The sequence below is a fragment of the Protopterus annectens genome, chromosome 6.part1 (assembly GCF_019279795.1).
Source record: "Protopterus annectens isolate FY-2018-M chromosome 6.part1, PAN1.0, whole genome shotgun sequence".
NCBI classification, from domain to species: Eukaryota; Metazoa; Chordata; order Ceratodontiformes; family Protopteridae; genus Protopterus; species Protopterus annectens.
The window spans coordinates 337,422,042-337,438,678 of NC_056738.1; the positions used below are offsets into that span (position 1 = coordinate 337,422,042).

Below are 16,637 nucleotides of genomic sequence, written 5' to 3' on the forward strand. Positions count from 1 at the left end.
AGGTGGCGTAAAGCATGGACTAACCTATGAACCTATGAACCTATGAACATCTAACATAATATTCCTTTCATGTGATTAATATATGTAATAAACTAACTGAATGTAATTAACTGTATTAACACATTAATTTTGGGAATATAAAAAGCAGCAAGTGTGTTGCTTAAAGGTACAAAGTTCGTCCCCACATTCTTTCCTTCACTTGCGGACATTATAAACGAATTGAAACGATTTTGTAGAAAATTAAATCTAAGGGTATTTTTTGGTACCAAAGGGCAATTGCCCACACAGGGAAAGGAACCAAATGTTTTGAATGAAGTGAATGAAGGCAATATGGAGGACTCACTACTTGATACTTCCAATTATGATAACCTGTTTATGGACTGGGACATTGCTGATAATTTGGAAAATGATTCTGATGTGTTTAATGGCGAAAATGCTTGTTTCTCTACTGGATATGGTAAATTGAATGTACCTAAAGTTCCTTTCATTAGTTCTTTTGTACCCCCCAAAAATTCAAATGCTGTTAATGTGTTTGAAAATACATTATGTAAGCAAATTGAAGATGTATATCAGTATGTAAGGCATTCCAAAGTATGGAATTTGAATAAGGAGCAATGGTTGGCATTAAAGCAGTTACGTGGCCATAAAAGTGGAAATTGGGTCATTTTGACCAAAAATGACTACAATGACATGGTATTTGAATTGTTATCAGACAGTAAGGTGTATGAAAAGTTGCACTCTAATCCATTGAAGGACTTTAATGATGGTTTATTGGACTTACTGGAAAGGGGTGAAAGGCTGGGATTTTTTGATCATAAGGATGTCAAAAAAATATATCTCAAGAATCCAAGGGATGCCTGGTTCTTTGCAATTCCCAAGCTTCATAAGTCTATGACTAAACCTCCTGGAAGACCAACAATCTCGGGGGTGGGATCTTTTTTGCAGAACCTAGGCATCTTTATGGATTCCCAGTTAAAGGTCTTTCTCCCGAAAGTCCAGTCATACATTAAGAATACCTCCCATATTTTGGAGTGCATTAATAAAATTCACTGGAAGTCTAATTATTATCTTGCTTGTGTAGATGTCAAGTCCCTGTATACAAACATCAATATTGAAAAAGACTTGGAAACAATCGTAAAATTGATGGGGGAAGGCCCTAAAACTGCTTACATTTGCCAGCTTTTGGAATATGCTCTGACACATAACTACTTTGTTTGTGATGGTGAATTTTATTTGCAGTTGGAGGGAACAGCAATGGGGGCGGTGTTTGCCCCTTCTTATGCCATTTTGTTTACGGCATTTTTTGAAAATTTGTTTATTTATCCAACACAGTTTGTTAGGAACAAGGTAGTTATGTTTAAACGTTTCATAGATTATCTGATTTTTGTGTGTAAAGGGGAATTACGTGAGTTTGATGATTTTATGAGCTTGTTAAGTCAGAACGCCTTTGCTCTAGAATTCACATATAGAATCAGTAAGAGAAGCATGCAATTTATGGATGTGGAATTCTATTTAAATAATAAGGGATGTGGAATTCTATTTAAATAATAAGGGATGTGGAATTCTACTTAAATAATAAGGGATGTGGAATTCTATTTAAATAATAAGGGGGGTTTATACTATAAGCCTTTTCATAAGGTAACTGCTGCAGACAACTTTTTGGAGGCCAACAGTGCACACCCCCTACATCTGATAAAATCTTTACCAATATGGGGAATTCAAAAGAACTATGACTAATACTTCGGATAACATAGTTTTAGAGAAAGAATTTATTATGGTGAAAAATAGAATGCTTAAAAGAGGATATACTGAAAGGTATACACAGGAAGCTTTGACTAGACTTAAGGGAAAGGTGGACAACAGAGGTAAATCAAGTATTTCCAGAATACATCAGAGAAATTTAATAAGTAGTAGTAATGGGTTGGATAAGGCAGAGTCCTTGTTTTTTGTGACCAAGTTCTCTCTCTTTTCAGAAGTATTAGAGACTTTGTAAGTAGTTTGTGGCCAATAATTCATAGGGATGAAGTAGTGGGGAAGTTGTTCCCAGAAAAAGTTAACTTTTCATATGGCCGTTTCAAAAATCTAAAGGAATTGTTGAAAAAAGAGCGGAAGGTACAATGGGGAGCAGAATGGGTGCATTTCCTTGTGGAGCATGCAAAATATATAGTAAAATAAAAAATGTGGATGGTTGGATAATAAATGGGAAGAAATTCTGGATCAAAAATGAGTTTAAATGTGATTCCTGTGGGGTGGTCTACATTATTGGGTGGGGATGCACACCTAGGAAGTGGTATGTAGGACGAACAAAAAGGAAGGTGAAGTTAAGAATTTTAGAACATTTGGGAGATGTGAGGAATAGAAGAATGGAGAGCCCAGTGGCTCAGCATTTTTGCACTGTCCATGAGGGTAGCACCGATAGCTTCTTTTTTTAGTATTCTAGCACAACCCTATGGATGTTCCAACTTGAGGGGAGATGAATTTAAACATCAAGTTAGTAACCAAAATCATAGTGAATCTAGGCACCCTGTTTCCTAGAGGTTTAAATTTGGAAATGAATGGGGATGTTTAGGTGTCACATTCATTGAGCTAGCAGAACAGAAACAAGATGTTTTAAGAATGTAAAAACAAAGGGCAATATGTATGTAGTTATATGTGAATGAACTAGGTAAATAATTAAACAGTGTGTGTCAAGATGATGAATTTGTTTAATGCTGAATGAGTTGAATGAATTTATTTAATCAATATATTTATTAGAAATATGTAATGAATGAAATATTGATGAATGCATGGTAAAGTGAAATTTATTTATGAATGTATTTAATGAATGTATTTAATGGTTATGTAACATTACAAATATGTTAGATGTTGTTTAAATATTTATGGTAGTAAATAGGAAATGTGAATGTGGCATTTTGTTATAGAGTTCAAGGTTTTAAAATATGCACATTGTGTGTATTTGGTTCACATGGGGGGTACACCTTTAAGCTTGAATAGTGGTTTATATGTAATTAATTGGATTTGGGAACTAATTGAATGTAATTAAATGCATTAACACATTAATTTTTGGAAAATAAAAAGGCTGCTTGAAATGTATTGAGTTATTCCTTTGAAGGCTTGTGGAGCTGAGGTACTGGATGATGAAGTAAAATAAAAGAACCAGCAGCTACAGCAGTGCTTCCTGAGTGTTTGTTTTTCTTTCTGGCTGAAATGGAGCCAGCGTAAGCTTTTCAAGCAAAAAGCTGAGGTCTCAAGGATGAGGGATTGCTTTCCTTGGTGGCCAGATATGTAAGACTCCTTTCAGGAAAAGCTTGACTTCCAACCTGGATGTCAAGGGAGGAGTCAAAGGTAAGCATGCTGAGATGGCAGATAGGTGTGCCTTGATGGAAGAGTATGACAAGTCACCTTTCATCAAATCACACAGGTAGGACAGGACCACTGGTGGATCCACTGATAGTGGTTGAAGTTTGTTTTTCAGACACCAGACAGAAAACCTTTTCCACTTGGATAGATAGGATTTTCTGGTAGTGGGTTTTCTGGCCTCCTGCAGAACCTGTAGCATGACCTCGTGTAAAGGTGTCTAAAGGGGATCAGAGCCCTATCAAACATAGAGTTAGATTTAGGGTAGAGATTTGAGAGTATATTAGAGTCCCCTTTTCCTGTGTGAGAAGGTCCATCCTGTGGGGTAACTTGTGGTGATTGCCCTTGACTAGTTGATGAAGAAGGGGGACCAATGCGGTCTTGGCCAAAAGGGAGTCACCAGCAAGCTTTTTGGTTGTCCATTCTGAATTTTCAACAGAATTTCTGGATTAGAGGGAAGGGTGGAATGTATACACAAACATCTCCTTCCATGGAAAAAAAAGAGCATCTACCCTCCATGTTCCTGGGTTTGGGAGCAGTATTTGTGAAGTTGTCTGTTCATGGGGGAGGCAAACAGATCCACTTGTGGAGTACCCCATTGATGGACCAGATCCAGGAACACATCTGGGTTTAACATCCATTCATGGGAATGGGTCAAAGACCTGCTTAATGAATCTGCCATCACATTCTGAGCTGATAGAATGTACACAGCCTGCAGGAAAACATGGCTGAGCTGAGCAATCTCTCAGGCATACAGGGCCAATCTTCAAAGGAGGTAGGATTTTTCCCATCCCTGCTTGTTGATGTACCAGAGGGCTGTTGTGCTGTCTGTGAACCATCTCAACACTCCTGGTTGGATTTTTCCTTTGAAGATTTTTAGAGCAAAAATCAGAGCCCTCATTTCTTTGATGTTGATATGCTCCTTTGACTGGAGCAGAGTCCTAACATCTCCCACCCTCCAGTTCTCTAGAGTTACACCCCAACCTATTTCTGATGCATCTGTTTATAGATCCTGGTTGGGAGAGGAAGGTTGGAGGGGACGGCCTGGGTTTTTTGTAACCTGTGCTATCCACCATTGTAACTCCCTTGTTAAACAGGGCAAGAGCGGAATTACATACTCCAAAGGGTGAAGGTGTTGCTTCCAGAATGTCCTCAGAAACCACTGAAACTTCCTCATGTGTAGCCTTGCCAAGGGTACCAGGGGAATGATGGAGGCCATGTAATCAAAGAGTCAAAGAAACTCTCTGGCTGTGAGGGACTGAAGTGGGATCATTACCTGAAAGTAAGTGGTGAGGGACAGTATTTATTCTGGAGGTAGGCAAGCCATCATTGTAACAGAGAGAAATGTGCATCCTAGGAAGACATGTTCCTGAGAAGGGGTCAGAGAAGATTTCTGAAGATTTAAGGTGAACCCCAAACATCTCAGAAGGGAAAGTGCAGGTGCTCCTGCACCTCCTGGGTGGTTGAAGCTTGGATGAGTAGATCGTCCAGGTAGGGGAAAATTTGTATCCCCTGTACTCTGCAGAAGGCTACGACAGAGGCTAAACATTTTGTGAATACTCTGGGGGCTGTAGATAGACCAAATGGCAAAGCACAGAACTGAAAGGGAGAGGAATCCACAGGAATTTTCTGAAATGGAGATGAATAGGAATGTGGAGATAGGCATCTTTTATGTCTAAAGATACCATATATGCCTGAGGTAGAATCAGGGGAAGGGGAGTAGGAAGAGTTAGCATCCGAAAGGAAGGGACCTTTAGAAAGGTGTTCAGATGAGACAGATCTAAGATAGGTCTCCATGGACCTTCTTTTCTGGGGACTACAAACATTCTTGGATAAAACCCTTTTCCCATAGATTTTGGGGGCACCTCTTGGATGGTACCCTGGGAAAGCAAGGATTACAGGATAGGAGGGAAGAGAGCCATTTGGTCCTGAGGAGGTTGGGGAATACCTATGAAGGTTGGCAGGGATTTCCAAACCATGAAGTAACCATATTTGATAATTGAGAGGACTCAAGAGTCCTGGGTTATCACTTTCCAAGCTGGGAAGGACAGGGATAGGCGGAAAGAGAGATATCGGGACTTAGGGCCTGGTAGTCACAGGCTACCAGGCTTTGCCTGAAAGGTATGTTTTTGAGAAGCAGTGGAAGGGGAAGATCTCACAGGAGCCTGCTTTCTGGTATCTTTTTTCCCCCTGGGAGTGTGGTACTTGGAGGTCTTTCTTACAAAGGAAGTCCTAGCTGGCTAATTCCTCTGGAAGCAAGGAACAGGAGAAAGAAAAATGTGTTTAAGATCCTGTAACTCCTTCCCCTTTTCCTGAAGGGCTTTGAAAAGCTCTGCAGCAGCAGAGCCAAAGAGGGCCTTTTTTGTCTAAAGGGGCATCCATAAGCTTGGCTTTAATATCATCTAGGAGGGGCTGCAACCTAAGCCAAGAATACCTCCTTAAGACAGATCCTGATACTGCTGGCCTGGCTGATGCCTCCACAGCATCATAAGTGCACTTTATGGAGTGCCTAGTGAACTGGCCACAAGATTTTAGAATGTTAGATATTTTAGCCTTAGGGATATCTGGAAGTTCTGAAATGAGTTTGGCAGCATGTGCCATGAGAGCCAAAGAGTATTTTGCCATATGGATTTGGTAATTCATGGCTCTAAAAGCCAGAGTGGCAGACGTGCATACTTTTTTACCTAGCCTCTCCATAATTTTACTCTCTTTATTAGAGGGTAGTAAGGAAGTGGAGGGGAGCAATTTGGAAGTCTTATCTGTAGCTACAGAAATAGTACAGGGATCAGTTGATGGGGCCTTGAAGAGAAACTTTGCATCCTCAGCTACTTTATAAAATCTGTCAGGGCATTTAAGAGCTGGAGGTTGGGTGTCTGGAGATTTGGAGGCAGCAGCAAAAGCATCCAAAAAAGCAGGGAGTACAGGGGGAATGGCAGAGGGACTTGGGGACTTCGTGTGCAAGAGGTCACAGTACCTCTTTTGGTATCAGAGACCTGACAGCAGTCCCATTTAAAGAAGTACTCCATCTGCACAACAGTTTCCCCAAAGGGAATGTCTTCCCCAGGAGAATCTGTGCCATTGGACTCTTCTTCTGGGGAGGCATAACCCAGAGGTGAAGACAGCTGTGAAGAGTAAGCTAAAGACTCATCTCTAGAAGAGTCCTCCTCCTCTTAGGAAACCTTTTAAACAGGCCTTTTCACAGAAGTGGGTGGAAGAGGGGCCTGGACACAAGATGCAGGCTGTCACGAGGCCATGAATGCAATAAAGAGGCCTTGAGTAAAGGTTTCCCATTCAGGAGGTACGTCGGAGGACATAGCTGGCTGGGGTGAAAAAAATACGATTAGTCTTCTGTTTCTTCTTTTTAGGGGCCTCCAACATACGATGAAATATAGGAGGTCCAGATGTTGGACGACGCTTGATGTCCGAGGGAATGTCTTCCAGCACTACTATCTGGATAAACCTGCGTGGGGCTTTGGAGATGATGAGCATGGTTCCCCCTGGCAGCTGAGTCGGACATCTGTGAGTCCCTCTGGGACATGCTAAGAGACTCCTTTACATCTTCCACCTGGGTACCCTTTGAAGGAAACGCCACAGATTCTGATGAGACCTCCAGTTCTTCATCGGCTTCAGGAGAGACACCTGGAATAGAGGAAGCAACCAATCAGGCTGAGACTTTTTGGCCTTTTTGGTTTGCAGCTCTTCTGAAGGGGCCGCCGTCGGGTCCATAACCCGAGCAAAGCATTTAAGATGCTGATTTTCCAAATACAGACTAAGGGATGCAAGACGGCTTCTAAGGGTCTTAGGGAGGGAGGCCTTACAGATGTCACAAGACATACAGTTGTGTTCTGGGCCTAAACAAAATAAACAGTGCTCATGAGCATCTTTATGTGGAATCTGGCTTCCACACTGACACTTGCCCTTCCTAGCTGATATTAACTCACAAAAAATAAAAATAAACACAGCAGCAAGTAAGATAACAAAAAACCCTAAGGAGTACTTATCGAAGCACCTTTCCGAAGCGATTGACGACCGGAGCTGGCAGTCAAACAGGCAGCATAAAAGTTCTGATGTAGGTACGTGATGACATCCGTTTTATACCTGACGTCTGTTTATGGCCGACATTCGCTGTGTGATGCGGCTCATCACACGTATCTTCGCAGTAGTGATTTAGCTGTGGTATAGTGGCTGGACGTACGAGTCAACCAGAGGTGGACTCCCTCATGTTATGGATACTGCAGCATATGAATAGAAGGACAAGTCTATATTTCTTTCCGACTGTCTGCTCAGTACAAACAAACAACTTTTTTGAATTGCTTCTTCTACATCTAAATGTTTACTTTTTCCTGAGTTGGCATTTACCTCCGCTTCCTTTGGTTAGTCTTCCATCTTGCGTACTGTCCTCCCAGATCCTCTGCACTAGGAATGGGAAATGTGCATGTACTCACATTCACTAACACCACGAGTGTTGATTGCGAGTAGGGGAAGCTATCTGATGCCATGGCCAAATTTCTTCTAGGAGTATAAATACTACCTCAGGTATTTCCTGGAAAGAGGCTACTAGCCTAGTGGGACTAACCTGGTCAACAAAGGATAAATAAAATTTTCTTAAAACAATATTTGCCAAGCTCTCTAAGAGGAATCTATTTTTCATCAGCACTGTATAATTTAACCCTTTCAAACTGATATGAAACTTCTGCCTTCTCACTGATATCCAAGGTGGGAAAACAGTCAGATTCAATAATAATGCCTTCATAGAGTCTCAATAATTAATTATAGTCTTGATTTCTCTGCTTTTATGAGATGCAAAGTAAATCTCATTCTATAATCTAAATATTTTGAAAATATCTCAAATAAAGCAGAGCTCAGCTACTGGGGCAAACAAACAGGTCAGTAATGTATACGTGCAGCTTAGGAAGGAGATAAATGAAAGAAATAGGATATTCAACTTGCAGACAATAAGAGTTCTTGGCTAATAGTACCGGTTTCTCATGCTTCTTTTAAAAATAACCCATAGCCCTAGAGTTTTCTTTGCCAACTTTGACATAACACTGGGTGCCTGAAACCTGCTCATTTAATCAAAAATATACTTGTCGGCAGGATGTATAACTGCAGCACTGTAGTCAGCAGAACTGACGACAACCAAAACATCTTGTCTCAAGTTCTCTCATGTTTTATGTTCAGTTTCACTCACATCATAGTTCACAATATCATCTAAAAGTGGACTTTACAATAATAGCTTCAATTTTTCAAGCAGGATTTACAAAAATGAAGCAATTTGTCTCCACACTCTAATGCTTTGAATCACCTCTAGATTCACAGTATGATTTATAAATAGCCAGCTCTTCTCAAATTCTTGCAATGTTGCAGTTTGGATGCACAGCTGGATGCAATAAAGAGGATAAAGTTAATGTTTTGATATCCAAATGTACAGCATCTTTAGCATCAAACAACCTTTTCAAATTGAATTCATGATCAGACTTCCTGATGTAAACAAACAACTGAAAAGTCACATAAATGTTGGGAATAAAACATGGTTCCTTTAGTTGTTGTTGTTGTTCCTTTCGGCTTTCCCGGTTAGGGTTGCCACAGCGGAACTCCGGTCCGGTAATGATTGGCAGTTGATTTTTATGTGCTGAGTTGCCAGCCTTAACGCACAACCTTCAACGAAGGTACGCCCATTCATGCATGTCTCCACAGAAATCGCTCTAGCTGAGAATCGAACGGGACAATGTCTTGCTGTAAGGCGACAACGCTACCGCAGCACATGGTTCCTTTAGTAACACTTTAAATTCATCACAAGTCAGTTGCATGTCAGACTGTTTTATCACTATTCTTTCTAGATATGTTTCAGAAAGTACCCTACTGTTTTCATTTTGTTCTCCCTCCATGTCACCATTTGTTTTTCTTGCAGCCCTCTTACTATCTGTGTTACCAAGAAGAACATTACTTTAAACATGAGGTAGAATGACTGAACATTGCACGGATATATGCAATGGATAAACAAGTATTCTGAATAAACATTTACTGCATTTACTGTTTTCATAGTGAAAATCAGGTAAATGGAAACTATTCATGCAAAAATGGAAAATTTTGTATATACAAATTAGAAAGCATTCTACCTCTGGAATAAATTAAATATCTGAACTGATTTTTTAAGTATGGTGAAATGTAATGTTGTAGAGGTGAAACATACTGGTTCTGATCTGTATAGAGTCTGTTTTACAGTGTCCATTTTAAAAATGCAATATGGAATTAATTTCTGTGAATTATGTTATTGGAACTGCTGTCTATAAATAAGGATGAAATACTATTTTATGGGTTTTAATAAAAATGCAATGACAAAAATTCAAAAATTCACTGTTCTAATGAAATGCAAGAATTACTTAATCAATTTTCATGCTATATAAATTACAGGTTTCCACGTGTAGTTATTATACCCGTAAAAAAGCTTGATGTGAAACTGGTTATGTTTTGCATGTATTTATTTTTAAACAAATGTATTCCTGTTTATTGTCTGTGAGTGTTGGTTGGTATGAATGATCCTGCACTTACTGCTGATTGCTATCTTAACTATGACCGTCAATGCTCATCTGTGAAGGCAAAGCCAAAGAGGTGAAATCAGAATAGGCTGGGTAAATCCTACCAGGTGTAGAGTACTTTGGTTATGCAAGGAATCTAATTTAAAAATACTGAAAATCTTCAAAAAATAAATTTTCTGCATTGACACGCAGTTTTATCATTTTTCGTTGTCAGAGAGAGTAGCATGTGGTGTGGTGGTGTGAACAGATGTTCATGGTATTGTACGAAATCTGCCTTTAGGTTTTCTGTAGCAGACTGCACTCTGTATCTTAGGTTGACCTGTGACAGAGCCACTGTTTTGGTTGTAGTAGGGGAGACATAGCAATTCTGTACATGCTGAGACCACAGAGACAGAGTTGTTGTGGCTAGTTGTTGACATACACTTCAACGGTGATGATTTATCCTGCTTCACCCCAGAATGACCTAAAGTATTAAAACGGTAGTGCACCCACTCCTCACCCTGCCTAGACTTCTCTTCGTAGCATAATCTCCTGCTTTTCATATTTGACACTTACACTGTGAACACTGACATCTCTTTAACTGTAGCCATCATTTTAGTTATCCACTCAATATATTCCTCTAATTTTTCTGCTCTTTGTTACACTCTCAAAGAGTCCAGATGCTTTTCAGTCCTTATCCTTGTAACCTCCAACCATGGTAACTAACAGATTCTGTGCCTCCCATAAGAAAATTAAATCAGCATATTAACTGTTGAGTCCTGTCGGTGAAAAAAATAAGGGTAGTAGAAACGTAAGGGAGTGATTCGTGAAAGTTCTAGCAAACAGGCATAAAAGCTGGTACAGAACAATGGAGATACTCCAGAACTGCCCTCAAAAAAGTAACACAATGTGTGAAACAAATCTGCAAATCAGAAAGAAAGATAAATCAAGACAGTTCTCAAATAAGAGAATAACAATGGTGAGAGAAAACAGCAAAGAGAAAGTAAAATGGAACAGAAAGAGAAGGATGAGAAATAACAATACGGATCAAACAAAAGGAAGCAAAAAAGGTGTTAAGAAAAGCAAAGTCCCCAACTAAGGAAAGGACAGTCATTTCATTCAACAAGAAGGTTAAAAACACTTTCTAAATCCATAATGGAGAAATGAACTATTACTGCCCATACTAAATAATTTATTATAGGATCATAGGAAATTACTAGGCTATTGACCCCGAGGTCAATTTTAGCCTAGCCGTTTCAACCCAGTGTAATAGAGGTACTAGTCAATATCCAGGACTGCACTAAGTGATAACAGCCCATGTCCAGGAGGGTTGTGAGTGCTATCCCTGGTAAGAATTTACGGTGCCCATCCACTCATCCAGGTTCCTCTTGAACAGCGTCATAGAGGTGCTCTATTTCACATGAACTGGTAGCCTGTTCCAAAGATGTGGCAGTCACTGGGAGATAAATTTGTCCCTCTAGCATGTCCTATTTAAGTTGCAGGCCATATTTAGATCCCTGGAACGGGTAGCCCTAGACCCATTTGATTTATGTATATGCAGCAAGTTCATTAGGTTTGGGTCTTGGGTTGCTCTGTAGGCCAGGCAAGTCTTCCCTAAGAAGTCTACATGATATGCAGTACAGTGACAGGGACTTCAATCGGACTGTGTAAGGCACATGTTGGAGCCCCTTAATCTTCTTTGTTAGAAACCTCTGAGTTCTCTCTAATTGCTGTACATGCTTAGTACAACCGAATGGGGCATTATACTCAATTATGGGTCTAATAAGTGCCAAGTATAGGGGGTTTATAACTTCTTTTGCTCTCGAGGTGATGCCTTTACTAATCAAGTGAGACACATGGAAAGCTTTCCTTACAATGGTAGACATGTGGTGGTCGAAGTTAAGGTCATGGTCAACCTGTGATCCCAGGTCCTTTACCACTTCGTGGGTACTTGGGGTATTGCTATTGATTCGATAGTGTGAAGGGGCATTGTTTGTGCCGAAGGGAATGATGATTCATTTCTTTGTATTTAGTTTGAGAGTGGGACTAATACACCAGTCGTTGGTCTGTGTGAGACCATTCTGTAGTATACTGACAACATATGGGGATTCAATGATTGCACCTAGCTTGCAATCGTTTGCAGACTTGGTCAGCCACAACCCTTATGTTTTGGGCTGAATTTCTGAGAAGTATATAACAAACAGTAGAGGGCCCAGCACTGACCCTGTGGCACCTTGCTGGTAACAGGTCTGCTGTTTGATGTGGAGTCACCCACTTTGATAGCATGTGTCCAGGTCTATGTTAAATCAGCGAATGCTTAAAAAAGTGAACACTGACTTATCGACCCTCTTTAAGTGAAAGCTTAAAATCCCAAACACTCAGAATGGCATTTTTATTCCCAGGGAAAAAAAAAATCACTGTTCCACAAAAAAAAAATGAAACAAAAAAAAAAAAACTTCAAAATAGTAAAATAAGTGGGGGGCTTTTCCCCCCACATCCCCCCTACTTAAATATACCAACTCTGAGATTGCACCACAGTGGAGGAAATGGCAAAGTCCCAAAAACAACCCAGCAATTTTTTTCCCCTGGGAAAAAAATCGCTGTTCCGAGTGTTTGTGATATTCAGCTTTCACTTTAAGAAGGTCGATAAATCAGCATTTGCTTTTTTAAGCATTCGTTGGTTTTCTATAGACCCATGTGTCCAGTTTGTGAGCCAGTTTGCAACCCATCTTACAACAAAGGGGTTTACATTCAGTTTACTAAGTTTATCGGTACTGCTCGAATGTGGGATTGTGTCAAAAGCCTTTGCCAAGTCGATGTATACTGTGTGCGAAGATTTGCCCTCATCAATGGCCTTGGTCACACTTTCAAAGAAATCCACCAGATTTAACAGGAAGGATCTGCCCTTCATTGAAGCTGAATTGGGTAGGGTCCAGGGTTTGGAGGTCACCTGTCTTTACTTATGAAGTCCGCAGTGATATGCTCCATGGCTTTACAGATGAAGATGGTCAGGTTTATGGGTCTGTAATTCCCTTGGTCTGTTGCTAGGCCACCTTTGTGGAGAGGAATAACTGTAGATGTTCTCCATTCTGCAGGAATAAACCCTGTGGTTGGGCTATGACTGAAAAGGGTACTTAGTGGTGATGCTAGTTCATGTTTTAGCCTGTTTAGAAGACAGCCTGGGATGTCATCTGGTCCCATAGAGGCCGTGTTCTTTGCCTTGGACAGGGCTTTGAGGACCTGCTCTTCAGATATGTAAGGTGGGTGGGAAGTTTGGGGGAGGGTTTGTTGTAAGTTAGGAGGGGATAAGGGAAAGGGAGTGAAATTTTCACCAAACATGTCTGCTAGTAAGTTTGCTATCTCTATGGGGTCAGTGTGTGTGACACCAATGGCCACCAGTTCTGCACATGCTTGGGTCCTACCCTTTAGGTTAAGTACATAGCTGTAAAAGGCCTTATGGTTATCCTTGGCAGTACTTGCTAGGTTTCTCTCAAAGGAGTTCTTGGATGATTTGACAAGTTGTCTTACTTGTCTGTTAAGGCTGAGGAGGGTGTTTTTCCATTGTTGGGTCCTTGTCTTTGTTATTTTGGACAGCAACTTTTTGAGTTTATTGTAGAGTTTGTTGATGCTGGAAGTGCACCATGACAGCTTGATTTTACTTGGAGCTCTGGCTTTGATTCTATCTGTTACAGCTGAGTTTATACATTTATGCTAGTGATTGTACAGGGCTTTAGTGTAGTTACCACTTTCAGCTTGGCGTGGGGCTTGGAATGCATTTATGCTTTCACCTAGGAGAGTATAGTTTGCCTTGGTGAAGTTTTTTAGTCTCATTTCATCCTTTGTGAGTTCTGGTGTTAGTGTCAGTTTGAAGGTGACTGATTTGTGGTCAGTTCTAACTAATGAGGGTCCAACAGTTGTAACCCCAAGAACCACTGGGGTGCCCAACATCCTGTTTCATGTTAGTATTTCTGGAAAGCAGAGATGCCGCAGGTTGCTCTCTCCCTTTCTGCCTCACTCAGGCTTCCAGAAATCATTTGTTTTGTGTTTAGATGTTTTTAAGTTAAGATATTTTTAAGTTTAGATATTTTTCTGTGCTTATTTTTCCTGCAGATCTTATACTGTTCAGACCATTTTAAGTAATCCCATGTCTATATGCAGATATAGCTACACACATATACATGCCCCTACAGTATACTGTCAGTATGGTGTAGTGCGTCAAAGTATAAGCAAAGCTCAGAAGCCCAACACCTTAAACACCTGCTTGAATCCTGAAACTTGCATTTCCGTACTGTGTGACTGATCATCACAGTTCATGGTTTATAGCTGAAAATCAGCAATTCTGCAAATGGTGCTTACCTTGTTAACAAAAAAATAATATACTACCCAGGACTATACATTGGGTGACATTACAGGGGGAGAGCAAACAGACACCTGAGTGGCTCTGAAAGATATTTAACTGAACTGGGTTTGTATACAATATACTTTCTGGATTTTTTTTTTGTAATTCATTTCATGGAAACCATAATTATGGACTAGAGTTAATCCAAAACCAGTCAGTCAGGCTGGCCATTGTGTTGTGACAGATTTTGAGAATTTATGAAAAAAACCTGTTGCAAAAGTAAATGTCATGAACTTCATATCTGACATATTAAGAAAGAGAAATACATGGTCTGATGTCAGCTAAGTCAAATGAAACAAGCACTGCCTTGGAGAAGTCAAGAGGAAGCATCTTGCATTTTATGGGGCAATGGACAATTTCATATCAAAGATACAACAGTTAAGACATGGAATCTTAGCATGTAATGTCCTCCTTCCTCAAGAATTCCTACAAAGCAAACTTTGCCAGCATTTTCTGAGATAATTTAGCAACATGGACTGTAATCTTATATGAAATCTGAATAAAGAGACTACAACAGAAAATGTCTAGGCTCAACAGAGGTAAATTTGGCTAACACTCATGTGACTTCACAATCATGACAACAGATGTGTGTAATACATAAAAAAGATGGATAGATCACAACAGAAGGAAAGTATGTTTTCTGTTGTGTTCTCCGACTTATTTTAGAGAGCACTGCAGTCATGGTCATCCATAATTATTAACAATACCAAGTTAAGCAGTTTGGCCCATTCTCTTGTATTCTCATTATTGGCGCCACTAAGGTTCGCCTATACATTCATCTTAAACATTTTTAAGATTCAGTGTAGACCCAATTACAGTCTAAAAAAGCTAATCAAATCTTTGACAGAAATGAGGACACCTTACCTAGGAAACAGGACAACTCTGAAATATTTAAGGGGAGCTGTCTCTAAAGAACATCCCAGATGAAATATCATGTCAGGTGCACAGAATGTTAACGAGTTTTGTATTTTTCTGACTGTCACAGCTTTGTCAGACATAACTGGTTGCCCACTGATTTTAACACCTGTGTTGGTATGTGACAGATACTTCTGCTCACACTGCTGTCTGAGGCTGGTTATGGAGCAGCAGGCCAAGGCTGGCTCCCTGACTGGCTATGAGCACAGATGTGATTTCAGATGTGCAAAGCATTATTTTATTCTGATCAGTACCCCTAGGCAAACAAAGAACAACACACTTTACCACACTATTGCAGGGTTTATGTCAGAGCATGCATCAGTCCACTTCCTGTTATGCTGAGGATTTTCTTTAACATATTCACAGCAGAGTATTCAGAGGCAGTGAACCCAAGGCACTGTCTTTTTACAGAAGTTGTTTACTTAAACTAGACTGAAGTAACAGGCTTATTCTTAGATGCTACTGTAATATACAGAAACCGTATATGAAACACATATGCTATTCATTTAATTGCACAGTACTCAAATGGTATCACTACCATATCAGTGAAACATACCGTTTTACAGTTCTGTACTAAATACAATAAAAATAACCTCATAGACAAATGCATCTGTATTGTAATTCTTATATCCCAGAACCAAAATTTTATGCAATGCATTTATTAATCCCGTAATTCATACAAAGATGAAGTAGCATGCTCCCTTTTTAATTATTAATTACAAGCGTCCATCATTTACCTGCATAATAGGAGTGAAGCCAGCTGAGAAACTGCCTCTTAGAATGGCATTTCTTGTTGTACCGATTAAGAACTCTTCTCCATTCCCCTCAGCAATTGTACGAACTGCTCCAAATTGTTCTGGAATCTATCAGTTAAATGATAAAGAAAGCAGTTACTTACTCAAAAATAAGAGGATAACTCTTTAAACACAATCTGTCTTCAATGTTTTTGGTTTTCCCTTAAAGTATCTAAAACACAACTTGATGTCAGAAAACGGCAATGTTAGAAACACGTCACTAGGTTGCTTGACTACACAAGGCAAGTGTCGCGCTAGCACAATAATTTATTCAGAAGTTTACAGTGGCAGTACAGATACAAAACAAAATAATAACTGCTGAAATGACTTGGGGATTCTTTATTTCTCAAATTAAATTGTTTCATAATTCTTTTCATGAGCTTGTTTTCTGTAATATATTTGGTTAAGTGATAAACATCTGATTTTTTTCCCCACAGCAGTCTTTCAGTTTGCCACACTTATTAAGTTGTAACTGAAATCACACAGTACACTATTATCTTATCCACTGGTGTTAATGCACTCCTTACTAGTCAAAAAGTATGTTGCAGGTGGTAGGTCAAGGCTCTCATGTTAAAAAGTATTGTTTCTGATACTAAGATACACAATGCTTACCAAAACAGTTCTCTGAGGTCAAATCTTTCATTGTTTTGTCCT

At 39.8% G+C, this 16,637-nt stretch overlaps 1 protein-coding gene across 1 annotated transcript in view; it reads right to left on the bottom strand.

Annotated features, from left to right (window-relative positions):
• EML3 (EMAP like 3) overlaps positions 1–16,637 on the bottom strand; it is a gene marked incomplete in the record, with an annotated part of 1,888,117 nt that overhangs the window by 270,263 nt on the left and 1,601,217 nt on the right. Inside the window, 1 exon segment of the mRNA XM_044075756.1 lies at positions 15,927–16,052. Coding sequence (XP_043931691.1) covers positions 15,927–16,052 — 126 coding nt within the window.